The 21,875-nt window shown below is 46.6% G+C and overlaps 1 protein-coding gene across 2 annotated transcripts in view; it reads right to left on the reverse strand.

Moving 5' to 3' along the window:
* Nucleotides 1-5,834: 5,834 nt before the first annotated feature.
* LOC144155181 (sodium-coupled neutral amino acid transporter 7-like) overlaps nucleotides 5,835-21,875 on the reverse strand; it is a 61,682-nt gene continuing 45,641 nt past the window's right edge. For both annotated transcript variants that reach the window (XM_077686473.1, XM_077686472.1), the window contains 3 exons: nucleotides 18,437-18,699; nucleotides 14,220-14,425; nucleotides 5,835-6,163 (listed from right to left, as the gene is read on the reverse strand). In XM_077686473.1, the coding sequence (XP_077542599.1) occupies nucleotides 5,994-6,163; nucleotides 14,220-14,425; nucleotides 18,437-18,699 (639 nt within the window). In that variant the 3' untranslated portion in view covers nucleotides 5,835-5,993. The remainder of the gene's footprint in view (nucleotides 6,164-14,219; nucleotides 14,426-18,436; nucleotides 18,700-21,875) is intronic.

Genomic DNA, 21,875 nt, shown 5'->3' on the forward strand with positions numbered 1-21,875 from the left:
CTGCTTTCGTTCCGCGAATGAAACATTCGCGCTGCTCCGGGAGCAGTGAAAAGAGGGGGAGGGCGAGATGTCAAGAGTCATGTGACCAAACGTTTCCCGCGCTCGCTACCCGGAGCATTTCGCGCGGTCTGCCTTCCGCATGGCGACGAATGAAGACGCCGAGCGGATGATCATGTTCATGATAAAGGGGTCACCATGGTGTCTCCCAAAAATTAGCTGCGAACGATAACAGCGTCCGCCGTCTCTTCCAGATACGACTCTACCTTCGGTCGCTGCTCCGGCGGGGTGAACAGGTGCTCAAACTCATGCAATGTCAAATCGTCGTCGTCGTCGCTGCTGCTGCTGTCCGATGATGAGCTTGCGCTTGAATCTGTGGTGCTTTCATCATCTAAAAGTAGCAGCAATTCCTTGTCCAGACGGCCGCGCTTAGCTGCTGCCGTACGCACTGAGCGACTACCGCGGCTGCTGGATTCCGCCATTTTTCCTCCGCCACCCGAGGATAAAACCAGAAGTGACGCAAAAGAGGTCATGTGACTTCCTCGGCGTTCCCTGTTACTCCGCCGCTGGCGACGGAGCACCGAGAACTGCTCTCGGCTGCTCTCAGCGCCAAAAAAGTGCTCCTCATCGACCAATGAAACACAACGCCCCTGCTCCTGTCCGACCACTGGAAGACGCCAGAACTCGCGAGAGCACTTTTGGTGCAGTTAGAAGTGCTCCTGTTCGCCCAATGGAAAGCGCTATAAGAGTGCATGAATGCGAGGTGTGTGTGTGGCCGATACTAAATCTGCACAAGGCCTCTTCCATGGATCTGCCATGTCTCTCAGCAGAAGGTTTCTTAATTTTAGGTTTAATGACATGTAATTTATTACTTATTTTTTATCCCACTGTTGTTGCCAGTGGTCTCGCAGCTTACTTCTCACATAAGGTTTAAAATCTTTATATGAAACCACCTTAATGTCTATGCTGTCACAAAGGGCAGCAGCTGCAGCACTTTGGTCAGCGGCTTCATTTCAGCAGCACCACAGTGGCTCGGAACTCAGCACGCTGTGACAGCAAACTTGAGATATAAGCCACTCTTAGAACAGCATTAAGAGTTGGGTTTCTACTAGCCTTCAGAGATGAACGCCTTGTAACAACACTCAGCGAATCCCTGTATATAACTGAGCTCGTATTTTGTTTTAGAGAATGTGGTTCAAAATTAGCAGGATACCATATGGTTCCGTAGTAAATATACCAGTGTTCCTCTTTACTGTTTTGGACAAAGTGAATAGGAGGCCATTTGCAGAACAAGACACGGCTGCAGAAGTCTTCGAGGCATCCGTGTAGCACTCAGTTACCTTGCATTTGTTTCTGAGTAACAGAAAGTGCTGAGTAATAACAAAGTTTGGCACATTTTTATTTTGTATTTCTCTGAAGGACATGTCACAATGAATCGGGCAAATGTCCCACGGAGCAACCAACTCAGGAATACAGGTGCAGTAAACATCAGCAAGAGGAACCTGAGGTCCTTTATGAGGCGTGACACTGCCGAAGGAAAAAAGTGGGGCTATGGATAGTTGATTTTCAAAAGGTTTATTAGTGTTATTTTTCATAATGGTGTTCAAAGGGCGTTCCTTCATAGAAATAATCTTTGCAGCATACATCAGAGCAGTGCAAGTCCACTGGTATTTTAAGGACCACTGATTAGATTCAACAAGACGGGATGGAATGGGGCTCGTTCGATATGCACATGTGGCCAAGCGAAGCCCCAAGTTGTATACTAGGTCCATCATTTTCAGTGCTGTTTTGGTTGCAGACTGGTATACGATGCATCCATAGTCAATCCTTGACCTTACTAGGCTGTTTAGAAGTGCAAGCAGATACTTTGTATCCGTTCCCTATGACTGATGGAATAGTACCTTTAAAAAGTTCACCGTTTTCAGGCATTTCATTTTTAGCAATTTAATGTGCTGTATGAATGTAAGTTTGTAATCAAGTAAAATACATAGAAACTTGTGTTCATGTTTTGCTGGTGTGGGCTGACCTTGTAACGTAATGCAGGGAAAGGGATGGACACCGCGGCGCCTGGAAAATACCACAACAGCACTTTTATCAGCATTAAACGTAAACCCGTTCTTGTCAGCCCATGTAACCAGTCTGTTGGCACTTAATTGGATTTGACGTTCACATATAGATGAATTACAGGGCTTAAAACTGCCTGGGCCTGACGGCTTAAAAGAAAAGGGCCTGATCCATGTCTTGTCATTCGGCTGCGGTGGCTGCGGGGGTGACACTCATCTCGTACCTTAAAAATCGACAGCAACACGTAGTGGTTCATGGTGAATTATCATAAAGCAGAGTTATTAATTATGGTGTCCCTCAAGGGGGTACACTTGGACCGCTACTCTTTAACCTTTATGTCAATAAAATTGTATGCATTGACCATAACGCTAGATTTATTATATACGCGGATGACGCCAGTTTGTTTTTCTGTGGGCGTACGTTACCTGAAATGATCGCTAACGCAAATGCTGCTTTGCGTAATTTACTTTCAATGGAGCAATGCGTCTTCACTGATAATTAATTCTAACAAAACTAAGACAATTCTCTTTCGCTTAAAGAACAAAACAGTCGGAGCTTTACCAACAATGTACTTGGTTGTAACAGTATTGAAATTGTTCCGTCCATAAAAAGCCTCGGTGTGACTCTACATGAAAACACCCTGTGGGACATCCATTTGGGGAATCTAGCTAAGAGGCCCGCTAAGATTGTCGGCATACTGACTCGTGTTCGTTCTGAGTTTCCACAAGCTGTGAAACAACTGATTTATAATTGTTTATTTCAATCTTGAATTTCGTACTTCCACCTCGTGGGGTGTAACTACATTTTTCAACATTTTACTGTCACATAGATTACAAAAACAGCTGTCCGTACGATTGCGAACACTTCATATTACACCCACCCCGCCCCTTTTAGGGGCGAAGCTCCTCTTCTCGGGCTCTGTCCCGTTCCTCGTTGCTGCCGTGTACATGCCGCTGATGATGATTGTGGCAGGATTCCCCTAGGGATTGTCGAACCAAAGATTGGACGAAGAGGTCAAAACGTTCAACGCGTTCGTTGCTACCCAACAAGGAGGGGAGGAAGAAGAAAAGGTTGTCGTTCCTCGTCTGCGAGCTCAAGACACGTATGGTGGGAGGCAACCAACCAACCAACCTCAAGACACGTACCGGGGGTACGCGACACAAGACGCTCTGCAGAAGGCGACGTCCAAGGTGGCTAAAATGACACACACCGAATTTGCCAACTTACCCATGGAGATTCTCATCGTCCCAAACAAGCCCTGAGTGGTGGTCTTGACGCGGCGGCGCCCGGTTTCGATCCCACGACTCTCTAGCCGCGACGGGAGGTACGTGGCGCTCTTCCCAGTGCGCTACAAACCGAGACGCGAGCATGGCTACGAACGCACCTTATGTCCTCCGTCAGATCGTGCGCGCCGTCAAGAAGACCTATAACAACGTGTCGAGTCTTTATATGATGTGTGGGCGAATGTTTCACGGTTTTAATTACCGATAAGCATTTTAGCTTCGCCCCTCTCATCATCATTCACTTCGTGGAGATGGCGGGATTTTTTTGCCTCAATAAATATTGTACCTGTCACCACATTGTACAGCACGCTGCTGGAGTGTCGCTATACGAAAGACTGTAAAAACGCAAAGTGTTTCTTTGACTCAACCTCCAAATTATTCCAACGAGACAAGCCATACCCAACAAGAAGTAATGAACCCTGGCAAGTGCCTTATGTGCGCACAAATTATGGACGGCAAATGCTTCGTTCCCAAATTCTAATAATACTCAACAGGTTGTATCAGGAAATAAAAAAGGGCCCATCTCCCCGCAAGGGGGACTCGAGTAAATGCGTCGCATAGGGGGTGGGTGTATTGCGTTAACGTTTAGTGTTCGGGGAGTTGGTGGTAGTGAATGCGTTGTATCAGCAGCTTCTTGACGTAGTTTGAATGAGTCAAGGATATAAGGCGCGTTCGTAGCCTTTCATTCTGTGTCGGTTTTGTGGCGCAGTGGGTAGAGCACCATGTATACCGCGCGTTCCGCCCACAGGTAGTGAATGCGTTGTATCAGCAGCTTCTTGACGTAGTTTGAATGAGTCAAGGATATAAGGCGCAATCGTAGCCTTCCATTCTGTGTCGGCTTTGTGGCGCAGTGGGTAGAGCACCATGTACCTTGCGTTCCGCCCGCAGGGTCGTGGGATCGAAACCAGGCGCCGGTAAGTATTATTTTTTTATATAGTGTAGGGGGAGGGGTGCGGACCTGTTGTTGAGAGCGAGGAGGGTAGCGTGATGCGGGAGAGGAGGAGTGGGGGAGAGGGCGCACCTGGAACGGCTGTTGCGGACGCCGAGGCACGCCGACAACGCCGGGTGACATCGTGAGTTAAAGAAATGCTCTGCATTTAAAATATGTGTTGTATAAAGACGATTATGGCTCAAGCACTGACGGGCAACTCCTGTTTGAACAAAAAAAGGTACCTGGTCGACAACCCCAGTTAGGTATCTGGGAGCCCCCCTACAGTTTTATAGGGATAGCGAACCATATTGGCGAGAACAGACAAAAGAAACTCGCGCGAAAGCGGACAAATGGAAAGGGGCTTATTTGTCCACGTTTGCTAGGGCGACTATGTGTAATTTGTTCTTAGTATGCAAATTGTGGTATGTGATGCAGGTGGTGCACTGCTCACGCACAAACGTGCAAAAGTTGCATAGAGTGTTCGCTGTTTTTGTTTGGGACTCGAATTGGGAGAGGTGCAGTCGTAACAACCTTTTTAGGCGTGTGAAAGATGGAGGAGTGGGGCTAGCGCATTTATTTGTGCGACAACTAGTAAATAGATTTCTTTTTTTGAGAGAAGTAAGGGACCCTTTTCTTCGTACAGTGTGTCAATTAAGGCTAGGCAGGGTTCTCCCCGATTTTGTGATTACGACTGAATACATGACGGGAGGTATCTTTGGATATTTTAAGGAGGTCGTGGCCAGCGTAAAGTTTTTAAACGCAAGATTTTCAAAAGAGTATTTAAGTACGGTTGCGCGTAAGAAATTGTACCATGATATTGTCGATGTTGTGTTCCCTGTTCCCATGTACAGGGCTATGTACTTTGGAAGGCCCGGCAGCGATGTGCTTAAGAGGGTTAAAAGAATGCAGATTCAACCAGGGGTCAAATCCTTTATGTTTAGGTTACACACAGGAACATTATTAGTACGAACATTTATGGAAGAAAGGGGGTTATTCGTACCATGGGGGACAGATTGTTTTAGTTGTAAATCCCCCGAGACAATAGATCATGTATTTTTGCATTGTTGGGAGGGAGTATATTTTTGGGATGTGCTACAGAGGACATTACACAAAGATTTTCCACTAGATCCTCACGGTATACGTTTCCTTGCAATAGACAATGAGGATGGAGTGCCTTACGATTTAGTCATGGCACTGGGTCTCCATAGTATATGGCGCTCTCGTACAGCAAGGTTGTACAATGATTTTGATGCGCGATGTGCAAGGGAGTATTTCAAAGAGAGCATTGGGCGATTTGTTGAAGTTATTAAGTTCCACCAGGAACTACCTGATTGGCTGCCGCAAATAGAGCAACTAATCAATATGAGGGCATTTTATATGGACAAAGTCAGCCCTGTAGTGGCTGGCAACTCCACCTCTTGTATGTGTACATATTTGCAATGTTGAGATGTAATCTGTTGTGAATTCTCAAAGACAGGCCATAAATACAAAAAAAAAGAAAATCGATGTACATGTTTGCAGGCACAGGATCGCTGATATTTGACCACAACATCCGCAGGTACATACTAAAATGCAATGCCTTTATGCGCAGAGAAGAAGGCGGCAGGGGTACGTAATTCAAGTGCACACAGACATAAAACACGAATTTGCAGTGTTGTGTGGTTAAACGGTTTAAGTACGAAGGAACACTGGCGGTGGAAGGCTCGTCGACGCCGTGGTCAAGAGCAGAGCCGGTGGGTGCGCTCGGACGTCAGCTCAACGAACACGATGTGGAGCAGAATGGCGGCGAAGAAAGCGGCTCCCGCCAGTACCATGCAGGAGCCCAGAAGCATGTGCCTGTGACCGTTGTCAGCGCTCTTGTGCTTGCTGTAACCCACCAGGCACATACCTGCGAGCGAACAACGCCCCAGTCAGCACCCCGAACTTTCTCATATCGGCTAATGACGCGACGAAACATGCTCCCACGAGGTGGCCGTATATGTACATCCCAGATGATTGTCGCTGCGATATTGACGTGCATTGGCGCAAATGCAGCCACGTTCAGATATAAAAATCAACACTCATCGTACTAGCGCTGCCAACTTCCAATTTTCCCGGTAAATGCATCGTGCCAGTGTTTGCCTGGTACACGTCCTATCGGTTATACTGCCACTCAGTCAGGTATGGCACTAGGTGTCTCCGTTTCCCTAACTTCATTCATGCAGCGCTACAGTATCTGCGAGGCGTGAAGAGCCAACAATGCGCAGAAGATCCGTGAGGTGCGTCACATCTGCCCTCCCACCACGAGGGAAGAAACACTGGGTAGAAAGGAATCAGGCCAGAGTGCTTCCTCCTGATTAAACAACAGACATCGCGCAGTAGGTAGATTCCACACTTCTCGTTGGGCGTGGTCTGTGACAAAATTTCTTATTTTAGACGGCGAACAACGGGTGCGCCCTATTGTGCGAAGTAACTGACTTTGTGCAACGGCTTTTTATTAACTTGGTGTTGGTAGAGGCCACGGGAATGGTTTCCGCAAAAGATCATTGTTGGCGGTGTATCTGCTGCCTTCATCGGCCGGTGCCTACTCACACGTCCTCCCTATTGGCTGATTTCCGTTGGGCCTAGCTCCCAACGCTGCACGCGAATGGCTGAATGGATGACTTCATCGTGTCTCTCCCAGGCGCTGGAGACTACGGAGCGGGGGTCTTTGGATGAGGCCGCCACTGCCGCTCAGCGCACGGGGAGAAGCCTCTGGACCCCCGGGTTCCGTATCGCTCACCACCGCCACCCATTGGGAGAGGGTGTGGAGGCGAAGAAAGCGAAGTGTGTGGAATAGAACGTAAATAAATTATAATATTACAAGCCCCCAAATAAAACGGATAACTACCAGACGGCGAGTAAGCACCCAAACTGACGCGCGTGGTCCCAACTGGCGAATTAAATGCCGCGGCGTTTGATCTGCTGTAATAACTTTTGAGCGCAGTGCTTTAAGAAACATCCAATTAGAGCAAGAACATTGTCGATCAACCTGCACCCCAATTGCTATGGGAAATCCTCGTAATGAGATAAAGGACCATTGACCTTTTAGTCGCAAGTTCTTTGAGCCAGGCGTCGGCACCCCCGTTCTCGTGAAAATGTTCCCCCAGAATGCGAACTTGACGGGTATGGGATCTGAGGATCGGTTGGTCACCAAGCATGATGCTAACTTTGACTGTTTCTCCCTGTGATCCTCCCACGAGAATGTACCGAGTTTCCTCAGCCGATGGGTGCATGCCAGTGTGTGGAAGGTAAGCTACTAAAGCATCCAGGGCTGTTTGAATGGCAGCTACTCTTTTGTTGCCATATGGCAGACCATACCATATATTTTGTTACTATATGTTTTGACAGACCATATGGACTGTCCTGGGCCAGTCCACATGGTAACATCATCAGCGTACATAGTAAAACGAATGCCCGTTGTATGGCTGTGAAGGCAGTTCGCAAGCCCCATCACTACATTGAATAGGGTTGGTGAGAGGTCTGGCCCTTGTGCAGTGACGGGTGTCATCACGCCCGCTACATACTATCTCACATGTGTGGTCCTTCAAGAATGCCTTCACAGTGTTCACGGTGCGTGTGCCCGGACGAGCTTCGATGCTTCAATAATGACTTTGTGGGAGACAGCGTCTTGCGAAGGTCTACGGGGCAGGATGCTGGGTATACTGCTTCGCCGGCCGCGGTGCTTGTTTGCCACACAGCGCAGGATGTGTACAGGCTGCCGTGAGTGCAAAGATTTGGCCGGAATCCCGTTTGCGCTGGGTGGAAGTTGGCACATCGTTGTTCAAGTTGGTGATTGAGACGTGTGAGAACCATTCTCTCCAGAATCTTACAAAGGGTAGAAGTCAGTGAATGTGACCGCATGTTGCTCAGCTGTGTAGGGGGTTTGCCAGGCTTAGGAATAAGTATTACAACGGAATGCTTCCATTCCCGTGGAAGAGCACCTGGCATTCAAATCTTATTCAAGTTTTCTAGTAACTGCTGCTTGCCATTGTGATCCAAGTTTCGGAGCACCTGCCAGGTGATGCGATCTTTTCCAGGGGCACTACGCTCATTCACAGAGTTCAAAGCGTGGAATAGCTCCTGTAGGGTAACCGGGGCCTCTACACCCTCATAGCAGTCCAGGATACGTATTTTGCAAAGGTGAGCCACTGGGGGTGTATGAGGCTGTGGGGGAAAAGTAGACGCAGACAAATCCTCAAATTCTGCACTGGTGGAGTGGAGTGGAGTTTTATGGCCCATAAGCAACTAAGGCTATCATGCGCCAAACAGGTGGTAGTGCTTTTACTTTTGTGTGTTTGCTTATTTTTAGAACATTTAGAGCTTGTTTAAGAGTTTCGCATCTTTTAGAAAACTAACAAGGGAGGAAATTTCAACAAAAGCATAGTCTCCTATGAGTAAGCTAGGATGAAAAGGGATGTGTTGTTTGTAAAACTGCGGAAAATGTTTTTTCCTGATGGCCTCGAATTTCGCACATGAGAGTAGGATGTGATTTACTGTTAGATCTTGGTCACATTCTTCGCATCTCGGTTTATCTTGTTTCATCAGGAGGAAGTTATGTGTCAGATGAGTGTGTCCTATGCGAAGGCGGCATAGAATGACTTCTGTGAGGCGATCTTCATGTCTGCTCGTTTGCCAATCTGCTATAGTGGGTTTAACCATGTGCAGTTTGTTGTTAGTTTCAATATCCCATAAGGCCTGCCATTTGGCTGCAAGTTTACGTCGTATAAAGTTCATGCAGTCGCGGTGAGGAATGTTTACTTTAGTTATGGTTCCATGACTTGCCTGTGCGGCACATCTGTCGGCTCTCTCGTTCCCATTAATTCCCATATGGCTAGGAACCCAGCAGAATATAATTTTGTGTCCGAGAGCTCCGGCTGTCACTACATCGTGTATTATGCCTCCTACTACAGGCTGGGCCGCATTCCTGTAATTCAGTGCTGTGATGGCGCTTAGCGAGTCTGTGTAGATAATACTGTTTTTAATTTTTTCTTTTAATATTCTTTTTACAGCAACAACAATGGCGTAGCATTCCGCTGTGAAAATCGAGGCACATTGAGGTAGCCTGACCACCTTTTCCCATTTCCCTTGCACTACTGCATCCCCAACGTAGCCTGATGTGTTTGAACCGTCTGTGTAAAAAGCTGTGTGGTCTTTATATTTTTCGTTGAGTGCTAAAAACTCCTGCATGATATGTTCACGTGGTGTTTTGGTTTTTTAAACTGTGTTAGTGTAAAGTCACATACAGTAGGAAAAGTATACCGAGGTGGTAGTTGGTCATGTCTCTGGGCAATTTCAGGTAATGCATCTAACATACTCAGCTCTTGGCATTTTTCTTCAAACCGAAGAAGTAATGGTTTAATTGCTTGGGGTTTGTTAATAAACAGTTTCCTTGACAAAGATTGTGTGACTATGGGGTAACACAGATGTTTTAGTAGAGAACGGATCTTTAGGATGTATGAGCATGTCAGCATTGTTCTTCTGTCTGTGAGTGGTGGTTCATTTGTTTCGACGTAAAGACTGTTGATGGGTGATATCCTATAAGCCCCAGACGAGAGACGTAGGCCTAAATTGTGGACTGGGTCTAATCGTTTCAAATATGATTTTCTGGCTGAGCCATATACAATGCAGCCATAATCCAAGCAGGAGCGTACAACCGAGCGGTAAATTTGTAAAAGGCAGGCCCTGTCTGAACCCCAGTGTTTTCGGGACAGGACTTTAAGTATGTTTACAGCTCTGGATGCTTTCTTTTTCAACGTATTGATGTGAGGCAGGAAAGTGAGTTTTCTGTCAAACATTATGCCAAGAAATTTGTGTTCGTTTTATATGGGTAAGTCGATTTCCTTGAGGTGTAGATTGGGATTGGTCTGTAAGCCTCGTTTGAGTGAAAAAAGAACAGCTACTGTTTTGTGTGGTGAGAACTGAAAACCGTTTCTGTCTGCCCATGTTGTTAGTCTATTTATAGTTAGCTGCACTTGTATCTCGCATGTTACTACATTGGAGGATGTGCAAGCTCTTTGGAGATCAACATAGAGAGAATACATAATCGACTTCAGAATTATTTTGGATATAGAGTTCATTTTTACAACAAACAGTGTTGTGCTTAGAATACACCCCTGAGGGACTCCGTTTTCCTGTACATAGTTCTTTGACAGGGTTGAACCCAGGCGCACTTGAAATGAACGGTTTGCCATAAAGTCGTTCAGGCATTTCAGCATTCTTCCACGGATGCCTAATTCTACTAAATCGCGCATGATTCCAAATCTCCACGTGGTATCGTACGCCTTCTCAAGGTCGAAAAAAACAGCAAGGCAATGTTGTTTGTGTATAAATGCTTCTCGTATAGTATTTTCGAGGCGGACAAGATGGTCAGTTGTCGAGCATGCTTTTTGAAACCCGCATTGGTGAACGTCGAGAAGTTTGATTTCAGAAAAAAGCTTAATCTGGTATTTATGATACGTTCGAACGTTTTGGCAAGACAGCTGGTAAGAACGATAGGTCTGTAACTACTGGGAGAGGTTGGTGGCTTCCCAGGTTTTAAGAGTGCTACAATGAATGCTTTTTCCAACCTTCTGGCATTCTTCCAGATACCCAAATTTTGTTAAAAAACTTCAAGAGTGCTTCAACCGATGGACCCGAGAGATGTGCAAGCATTTCGTAATGTATTTCATCTGGTCCAGGGGTGGTCTTCTTTACGGCCAACAGAGCTCTTTTTAGTTCTTGAAGTGTAATTAAACTGTTGTATGGTACGTTTGTTCCACCATATGTTGGAAGTCTTTATTTTTCTGCTGTGTTTTTGTACTTTAAGAATTCTTCAGTGTAATGTGCAGAACTTGAAACTCTGGAGAAGTGTTCCCCCAGTATATCTGCCTGCTCTGTTATGCTTGTTTGTACACCTGGTGCAGTTAACAGGGGGGGTGTGTAGGGAGAGTAGGTCCCATTTAGCCTATGAACCTGCTCCCATAACTTTTTTGATGTTACAGAGCTATTTATGGAAGAGACATAATTTTGCCACGAGGATTTCTCGGCATTGCGGTGGATGTACCTTGCTTTAGCTCTTTTCTTTTTAAAATTAATCAGGTTTTCCTGCGTTGGGTACCTTCGAAATACACCCCATGCTTTATTTTTCTCCTTTTTCGCCTGTTTGCACTCTGGGGTCCACCACACCTTGCGGTTTTGCCTCACCACTCCCGTGGACTGTGGAATAGCTACGCGTGCAGCATTAACGATACAGGATGTAAATACTTCATTCAGTTCGTCAATGCTAAGCCTATCCGAGAAAACTTTGTCTAAATTTGCATGGGACGTAAACAGTTCCCAGTTGGCAAACTCAAGTTTCCACCGGCGTGGTTTCGTTGTGATAAAGGTTGGTGAAGGTATAACGCTGATGATAACCGGTAGGTGATCGCTCCCATATGGATTGTCTATGATGTCCCACTTAAAATCACTAAAAACACTTGGCGACCTAAAAGACAAATCTATGCAGCTCATTTTTCCTGAGCTTGGAGAGCAGTATGTAGGTTTGCCAGTGTTTAAAAGACTGACATTATTGGATAGAATAAAATCCTCTAAAATCTGACCCCTTGCATCAGTTTTTTCGCTCCCCCAAAAGGAAGAGTGGGCATTAAAATCGCCAACTATTAAAAACGGCTCCGGTAGTTGGTTCACCAAGTCTTCAAAATCTTGCAGTGTTACTGGGAGGTGTGGTTCAATGTACACACAGCACACTGTGATTGTTTTAAATGCAAGCAGGGTGACAGCCGCTGCTTCTAGCCTAGTTTTAAGTTTGTCTTCTCGAGCTGCTACGCCATTTTGGACAATTATTGCCACTCCGCCCGAGAGCCTACTCGCCTGCTCTCGGTCGCAGCGGAAGACCTGGTAACCTCTCAGTATACTCTTGTGTTTAGGACCTAAGTTCGTTTCCTGAACACAAATGGCGACAGGTGAGTGTGTGGCGAAAATGTCTTTAATGTAATTTAAATTATTTAAAAGTCCTCTACAATTCCAGTGGACAATGAATGCCATGTTGGTTATTTGATGGACTGAAAACTAGGTTTTCGGTCCAGTGATTCGGGGCTTGTGTCTCTTTGTGTTGTCTAGGGAGTTCCGCCGCCCATCCGACGTAGAGGGCGCAGAACCTTCTTCAGTTGTGTCCATCGTCTCTTCAGAGACGCTGGAGGTTCGCGCAGAACGCACGTGTGTTGAAGTGTTTGACCTCACCGTGTGGGGTGAGGCCTTGGAGACTGCCGAACCAGGGGTCCGTGCAGCCCGCTTTGGAGGTGGGGGCGCAGCGTTAGCTGCTTCCACCGGGGGCGCGGGGGACCTTGCTTCAGCCTCTCTGTGTGGCTTCAGCAGGCGCCGAAGACCGCTGTGATGCTGCGCCCTGTTGCACCACAACGGAGTAGGATCGGGTATGTGCCGGTGAGAGTCGCCTCCTTGCCTCGTGAAATGTTAGTTTCTCTGTCACTTTGAGGGTAATTATTTCTTTTTCTTTTTTCCATGCGGGGCAAGCACGAGAGTATTCTGCACTGGTGATGCCTTCTTTACGAAGTATTGCTTATACGGGATTGCCATGTTTACTGAAGCAAAATGGAGAGACGAGCTAGTTGGTGAACATACATGAGTGAAACTTAGCGCAAACAGACACAGGGACGAGAAAGGGAAACGACACCAGCGCTGGTGTCGTTTCCCTTTCTCGTCCCTGTGTCTGTTTGCGCTGAAGTTTCATTCATGCCATGTTTACGTTCACCGTTGGCGGCTCGAAAGATTTGCCAGAGTTTTTGAAGTTCTGTTCTTTCTCTGAAAGAGGCACAGTGGTCAGCCCATCGTTCGCGAGCAAGTTGCTTTGCGTAATGGCGTGCTTGCGCCGTCTTGTCGCGCACGTTAAGAAGGATCACATACCGCCTTCCGCCGGCAAGGCAAGCATGGTACAGACGCTGCATCATATTCGAAAGGTTCAATACATGCTGATCTGGCCTGGGCAGGCTCCCGTTTTCTACAATATTCCGAGTTGAATGCTGTGCTGCACGCAAAATTTTGGCGTGGAATATCCATTTCGTAACGAACGCGGCAGCCCGGAATTCGTCTCAATTCACAGCCTTAGTTTGTCGTGTGCGGTTTATCGTGACGCCAGCATTAAGTTCCAACCAAACTGAGTAATGATAGCTACCCCGTGGTATCCAGCCCGCATCGCCACTCATGGACAAGGCCAGGTGGGCTCCATGTCAGGGGATGTGTCCTGCTGGCTCACATGTCGAGTTGGGTAAGTGGTGTCGTCGGCCAGTACAAGGCCAGCAGCCTGTTTCGTCGCTGAGGCCCTTTCCACGTACCGAGCCCCGAGCATATCCCCAATCACAGTGTTGAACATTGATGTTCCCACACTTGAGTACCGCGTCACGGGTGTATTGCGCACAAAGGTCACGTAGTCAAGCCAAATCCGCTCGTCTACGCGCACTTGTGTCTGCAGGCGCATGTACACCGATATGGCGAGCATCGTCTTGTGCGATGTCAGTTTGCATCTGACTACTACCTCTTCCTGATAATCTGTGCGGAACGCTACTGAGTTAAGCGTGGTGTGAGGTAAATAACGACCGACAAACACTACGCTTTGCGCCTGAACCAATATTTCCGAACTGTCGTGTCTCGTGTTACAATACTAGAGTGAAAGTAACCATCGTAGCCTCTAATTCCCGTTTTAGTATCCATAGTTTTTGCAATGAAATTATTTCAAGCTATTGCCTTCATTATTCATTTAGAACATACCTTATATCGGGCTGCAAAAAAAAAAACATTTTTAACAGCTTATTAGTGGCGCTGCGAGAGTGAGCGCAAGGACACTAGAGCAGGCTGTCCTGGGAATGCACACTCCAATGACGAAATGAAGAGAAGGGAGCAATTCTGCCCCTGCTTGAACCAGCAGCGCTCACCGGGGAACACAAATATGTTGAGCGCGGCCAGACAGCCCAGGAACTGAATGGCCACTCCTATGTCGAGAGGCAGCAGTGAACAGCCCACTGTGAGCGCGAACCAGGCCAGGCTGATCTTCCTCCTGCGTGCATGTCGCCTGGCGCTGTCCTCGGGCTGCGGCGGCTGCTTCCCGCGCAGCTCCAGGTAAAGTTTATCGATGGCATCCCTGCAGGCACCTAGTACAGTTATCAACAACCGCTGGCACGGCAATGCTTTCTCGCTGCTCTAGACACACATTGCTGATGGGTCTGGCGCCTTTAGGAATGTCTTTACCGAAGTTCTGGCACCTCAGGCGCGGATATAGGCGGTGTACTGCTGATCGCCAATGGCATGCTTCGTGCCTCAGTCGGTTACTTCCGACCCCGCAAACCGTTTATCAGCGGAAATTCGAAATTCTCTCTTGACTGGAGCGCGGAAAAAGCAACTGACAAGTGTCAGCACGTGACAGCTTTTGAAATTCTTGCGAAATGTTAGCCGCGTAACGTCACTATCAGAGATTTGAGCTAAATGTACACATAAACTACGAATAGCATCGCTTTCGTCCGTTCGTCAAGCACGCCGCCTCGAGGCGTGAAGCTCCGAGGTTGAAGGCGCGTACGTTAGTAACCTGGGATGTGTTGACGTGCGCCGAACTTCCCGTACCCACAGGTGGGCTTGCATTTCACCTTCCCTATAAGCCCACCCTCTGCAACAGGGACTTGAAACTGCGATCTTGTGCGCAGCAGCACAACGACGTTGCCACTACACGACCGCGGCGGACAGTCTGGAGAACAGCCCTCGCTTTTTTACTCACGAGACCGACCTGCCAAAAGCACGCGTATTCCGGGAACTGAAAATACGATACAGTATAAAAAGAAAGGTAAAGATTTGCTAGAGCAAATAATTTACCAAAACTAAATTTGTGAACCGTCAAGGTGAAGTAACTTGAGAATTTGCGCTATACGTACAAGCATGGGTGTCAGCGGGAGACACGATTCTCCCCGATATCCGGGTAGCTAGTTGTACGTGCGCTAGGTCGAAGCTGTGAGGAACCTCATTTTTTTTGCAGTTAGAATCAGTCTAGAGGCTAATTGGTTGTTCGTATTGTTTATAAATGCCTTAACTTGTATGGCTGGCTGGGAAAACAATTCGCGCTTTTAACCGGAGACAACGAGGACAGCGTAAGCATACTGAATGACAACCTATAGCAGCAGCAGTAATCACAGAGTCGGCAGCAGACGGAAAAGCAGAATTAAGGAAAGAAACCGGCAGACTAAGTCAGAAGACGAGGGAACTTATTGAGAAACGTAGGAACATAGAATTGTCGAGTACAATGGATCAAATCGAATTGGCGAAGCTGTTGAAAATGATTAAAAGAAGCTGTTGAAAATGATTAAAAGAAGAAAAGCTAATGACTTTCGGGCCTACAACATGGCAATGAGTGAGGAAACGCTGGAGAGGAGGAAACTTAAAAGCAACAAAGCAGCTAGCTATTGACAAAGGTAGAGACGAGCATGGTAACATTAGGTAGGGACGAGCACGGTAACATGGATGAGGTTATAAACGTAGCAGAACGATTCTATACCGAACAGTACGCTAGCATTGCAACTTTAGGTCGGGGGACACCATGGAGCCAACAAGCTTAGTTTCCACAAAGAACCAAAGATAGAAAAGGCACTCGGGGGCATGAAAAGAGCTATACGTGACGATGGCATCTAGGTGAATTACTCAAAGGAGAGAGGAGATATTGTACTAGGAAAGCTTGCTGAACAATTTTCAGCATGCTTAAGGACCTTAAGGGTGCCCACAGTATGAAAAAAACGTCAACCAAATCGGAATTCACTAGAAGGGAGATACCAAATATACTAAGAATCAGACCCGTCAGCCTACTCTCGGTTGTGTAAAAGATGTTTATCAAGGTAATCCATGTCGTCACTCAAGTAATAGATAAGTCCACAGAGTGTAATGAGACACTTTACATGGCATTTACAGACTACAAAAAAAAAACGCGGATTCAGTAAATGCTACAGCAGTGCTAGAAACATTAAAACCCTTATGGACCAGGAAGTAGAGGATACTTGCATAAGGCTCTTGGAGGGCAAAGGCATCTACATGTGATGCACGTTCATGTAGTGGCTTAGTACTGGCACAATGACTGAGCCATTGAGAATTAGTCCACAAGCAAAGCGAAAAGTTCCCGATCAGAAAAGGAGGAAGACATGAGGATAACATCTGTCCGAAAATTGTTTACAGCGCGTCTGAACGTTCGCAGCATTCAGGACGCTTGACTGAGAGAAGGCAAGGATTACGGATAAACGGGGAATACTTGAGCCACACGAGGTTTGCGGACGACATAGTCTTGTTCAGCGAGCCCGGGGAATACCTCCAAATAATGCAACAGCACTACAAAATCAGGAAGCTTGGTCCTAGGGTTAGATATGAATAAATCTCAAGTAATGCTAAATAAACATGCTGGAAGTACCTTATTCAGCCCAGGAACCGAAATTCTAGAACGAGGAAAAGAATACACCTACCTTTAGACGGGTTGTCAGCGCTGATTAAACCACGAGAAAAATCCGCCGCAGAATAGGTAAGGGCTGAGGACCTGAGGTATATTCGGGCAAGCACTCCAGAATTATGAAAAATAGGCTACTAGCTATCACTAAATAGTACACAACCAATGAGTACTATTTGTGGTGTGGCATCTGGGGAGGAAAGTGGGCGTTTACTAAACAACTGGAAAGATACTTGGGTGAGTTCGAAGGATAATTCGAAGGTCAGATACGAAGGAAGACGGGAGCAATTCGCCGGGGGACAAAGGGCGAGCGTCCTGGATCAGGGAACAAACTCGCGTGGGAGACATCGCAGCTCAAATGGAGAAAATTAAATATGCACTTGGGCTGGCCATGTAGTGACAACCGGCGGACGACCATGGGTAACGGGGTGGGAACCGAGAGACGGGGCTATAGCAGTGGAGGAAGACGATCAACGCGATGAAGGGAGGATACATCAGAGAATTTCGGAGGCGAAGAATAGATAAGGGCATCACAATACAGAAACAGGAGGAACTACGGATAAGCCTTTGTCCTGCTGTGGGCACAAACGCGCTGATGATGGTGCTGAGCTTCTATGCAGTTTTAAATTCATAGCTTTCTTAGCGAACCAAGCGGGCTTTGGGTGTCTGGCCTCTGCACGGGACTTAGCAGGAGACGAAATAAATAAATAAATAAATAAATAAATAAATAAATAAATAAATAAATAAATAAATAAATAAATAAATAAATAAATAAATAAATAAATAAGTAAATAAATAAATAAATAAATAAATAAATAAATAAATAAATAAATAAATAAATAAATAAAACCAAGAGACTCCTCCTACCACTTCTCTGCTTCTGCCGGTGAAAATTCTGCGGGTGGTCATGCGTACCATCCCATAAGAGGACCCGCCGCGGTGGTTCAGTGGCTATGGCGTTGGGCTGCTGAGGACAAGGACGCGGGTTCGATTCCCGGTCACGGCGGCCGCTTTTCTGATGGACGCTAAAATAAAAAACGCCCGTGTGTTCGAGATTTCGGCGCACGTTATACATACCCCGGCGGTCAAAATTAATCCGGAGCCTTCCATACGGCGTGCCTCATCGCCTGTATAGCGTCGGCGCGTTAAACCCTAAAATCAATCAATCAATCAATCAATCAACCAACCAACCAACCATCCCACCAGACCAAAACAGCTGCGTTGATGCCTTACTCCTTCATGAGTTCTGCTCGGTAAATATCTAGAAGAGAGAACCGACCTAAACACGCGCGTTGTTGCTTGGGAAGGGATACAGAGGTGGCAGAGCGGTGATGACGCGTGTGGAAATCTGTACAACTTGGCCAGAGCAACGATGGCCATTGACAGACCTACGTGCATGCAAGCATTGATTGTGGGGTTTAACGCGCCGACGCAACGCAGGCGATGAGGCGCGCCGTAGTGGAGGGCTCCGGATTGATTTTGACCACCTGGGGATCTTTATCGTGCGCCGAAATCTCGTACACACGGGCGTTTTTGCTTTTCGCCTCCACCAGAAAAGCGGCCGCCACGGCCGGGAATCGAACCCGCGACCTCGTGCTCAGCAGCGCAACGCCTTAGCCACTGAGCCATCGCGGCGGGTGTGCATGCAAGCAGGAGAAGAAGCAAGGGTAAGGCAGCACAAACCTGGCGCACAGCGCCATTAGTGGGTAGGTGACGGCCATCTTTAAGATGAGCGCCACGAGTCCAACGAGCACCCAGGACTGATTGGCATCGAACATCTCCATCACGTCGGCGCGCACTGCCGAGCCGTAGGCAAGGTATCCGAAGCTGCCCACCATGCAATACACGACCATCAGCAGCACCATGCTGCAGACGGTCGCCTTGGCCATCTTGCACAGCGAGCGCTCACGCAGGGCCGCATACGCCGAAATCGCTATCTCGTGGCTCTGCGCGGAGATGGAAAAAAGTGAAAGGCCTTGTCCGCTTGCAGACACCGTCAGTGCATTAAAATGGACACTTTCCTACATTAGTGACCAATGTGCGGTGTCGGTCACAAGTCCCCACGCCATTCCGAAAGTTTCCAGGTTACAAATAATTCAATGCAGTTGCTTATGAATGAATGAATGAATTTGGATTTTATTGGCGCAGCAGCCAAATTTGGCTATAATGCGCCAGACACAAGGTAAATATTTTGAACACACTGCGGTAAAAGGCTCAAGTAAAAATCATGTAAAGTGGTAAAATCAAAGTTTCTGTAAAAGCTTGAGTGCAGTCAAAAATTTAAAAACCCCTCAAGAAAAAATGATGTAACATGGTAATATCAAAGTTTGTCTAAAAGCTTGATGGCACTCAAAAATTTAAAAACCTTTTCCAAGGGAACCAGGGGTTCATCGCCAAGCAGTAAAGCAGGGTGCAATGGAACTTGAAATTTATAAAAGTGGGAAAAAAATTCCCGACGTTTGTTTTCGTAACTAGGACACTCGATAAGTATGTGTATTACTGTAAGGCGCTTCCCACATTGCTCACATTCTGGAGGGTCTTCTCCCAGCAATAGGAAGTTGTGGGTCAAGCGCGTGTGCCCAATTCTTAGGCGACATAACACCACCTCAACAAATCTTTCTTTATGTCTGCAGCTCTGCCACTCTCTCAGGTGCGGCTTCACAAGGTGGAGCTTGTTTTCATTGAGTTCTGTCCATTCAGACTGCCACTTCTTCGTTATTGATAATTTTAGTCTCCGTCTGTAATCCTGGTAGGGTAAACGAGTTTCTGTCACCTCCAGCTCTTTTGTCTGGGCTGCGAGGGCATCTGCCTTTTCATTGCCGTCAATTCCTACATGACTCGGTACCCAACAGAAACTCACGTCTAAGTGATTTTTGCTACAGTCCATTAGTTGGTTAAGTACTTGTTGGACAAGTGGATTTTTGGTTTTGTTTCCTGAACACAGGGCTGCTAGCGCGCTGAGAGAATCAGAGAAGATGATTGACTGTGGTGTCCTTTCAGTGCATACTTTGTTTAAAACGAGCTGTATGGCATGCAGTTCGGCAGTGAAGATACTAGCGTCAGGTCTGAGCTGTTGGCATTCGTCATTATAAGGTCCAATTGCAGCTGCTCCCACATGTCTTTCTCCTTTGGAACCATCCGTGAAGTAAGTAGCACATCCAGCATACCTGAACTGGATATCTAAGAACTCTTGCTGTAGTAGTTCTTTGGGAGTGTTGTGCTTATTGTACTTCAGCAGGGAAAAGTCACATTGTGGCTTGCGGTATTCCCATGGAGCATAACCGGTACTGTGGGTGACCAGCATGGTATCATCTACATAAAAGTCAAGGGCTTCATTAAGAATGCGGTACCTGAAAAACATGGTTGGAATAGTCCGAGGCCTGTTGGTAAAGAGAGTTTCAAAGTGTGGTTTCAGAAACAGCTGTCGACAAGGGTGAGTTGTGCAGGAAAGAATTCTCATTATGTACATGTTTCCGAGGAGTACTCTCCGTTTGTTAAGTGACCATTGATTGGTTTCTGCATACAGGCTTTGCACCGGAGATGTCCGGAAGGCTCCGCTGCTTATTCTCAAGCCACAGTGGTGAACGGTGTCGAGCGCTTTGAGTACAGATTCGCGACCAGATCCATAGATAAAGCAGCCATAATCCAACTTGGAACGGATTAGACTGTTGTACAGCCGCAAAAGGCAGGTGCGATCTGAGCCCCACGTTCTGTAGGATAAATGTTTTAAAACATTCATTGATTTCAGACATTTGTGTTTTAGATAATTAACATGGCTTTTAAATGTTAACTTTTGGTCAAATATTAAGCCAAGAAATTTGTGCTCAGTTCGAACAGGGATTTGGGCCGATTTTATGTGCAGCTGAGGATCTAACACAATTCCTCGGTGCAGACTGAAAGGCACACAGACTGTTTTTTCTGCACAAAAGTTGTATCCATTTTCCTCGGCCCACTGCACTAGACGGTTGATGCCCATTTGCAGTTGCCTTTCGCAGGATGCTAAGTTGCACGAGGAAAAGCTGATCTGAATATCGTCCGCATAAAGCGAATACATCAAAGATTTCGGTATTACACGTGCGACTGAGTTTAGCTTGATTAGGAACAAGGTAACACTAAGAACACCTCCCTGAGGTACGCCATTTTCTTGAGTGTACACATCCGATAATACTGTTCCAAATTTCACTCGAAAGGAGCGATTGGAAAGGTAACTTTTCAGCATTCCAAGCATTCTGCCTTTTACACCATAACCCTGCAGATCTAGCATTGTACCATATTTCCATGTGGTGTCATAAGCCTTCGACAAGTCGAAAAATACGGAGACACAGTGTTGTCGTTGAACAAAGGACTCCCTAATTTTCGTTTCTAGACGGAGAAGGTGGTCAGTTGTTGAGTGCCTTGCACGGAAACCAAACTGAAGGGCATCAATAACGTGATTTTCTTCAAGAAGGTGAGTGAGCCGCTTGTTGATCATCCGTTCAAAACATTTCCCGAGGCAGCTTGTCAAGGCAATTGGCCTGTAGCTTGCTGGTTCACTACGGTCTTTACCTGGCTTCAGTAGTGGGAGCATAATGGTTTCCTGCCACGCTACTGGAAAGTAGGCTTCAAACCATATTTTATTAAAGAAATGCAGTATGACTTTTAAGGTTCTTGGGGTTAGATGTCTTAACATTTCATAATGTATTCGGTCTGGTCCTGCAGCCCGACTGCTTCCCTGAGCAATCGCCAGAAGTAGTTCAGCCATAGAGAAAGGTGCGTTATATGCTTCTTCATTACTCAGGTTTATCTTAATTATACTTTTTTCAGCCCGTTCTTTATACCTGAGGAATGATTCAGAGTATTGGGCTGAACTGGACACTTTGGCAAAATATTCAGCTAGAATGTTTGCCTGCTCAGCAAGGCTTTTGCTACCATCAAAAAGTGGCATAGTAAATGCACTATACGTTCCATTCACTTTCCTGACCCTATCCCAGACCGTTTTTGTGCTTACGTTACTACTTATGGAACTTACAAAGTCCTGCCATGAAGCCTTTTTCGACTGACGTCTTATCTTGCGCGCCTCTGCTCTGAGTCGTTTGAAGTTTATTAGACATTCGGCAGTGGGGTAGCGTCTGAAACGGGACCA

The sequence above is a fragment of the Haemaphysalis longicornis genome, unplaced genomic scaffold (assembly GCF_048455015.1).
Source record: "Haemaphysalis longicornis isolate Haplotype H1 unplaced genomic scaffold, Haemaphysalis longicornis Haplotype H1 scaffold_1, whole genome shotgun sequence".
NCBI classification, from domain to species: Eukaryota; Metazoa; Arthropoda; class Arachnida; order Ixodida; family Ixodidae; genus Haemaphysalis; species Haemaphysalis longicornis.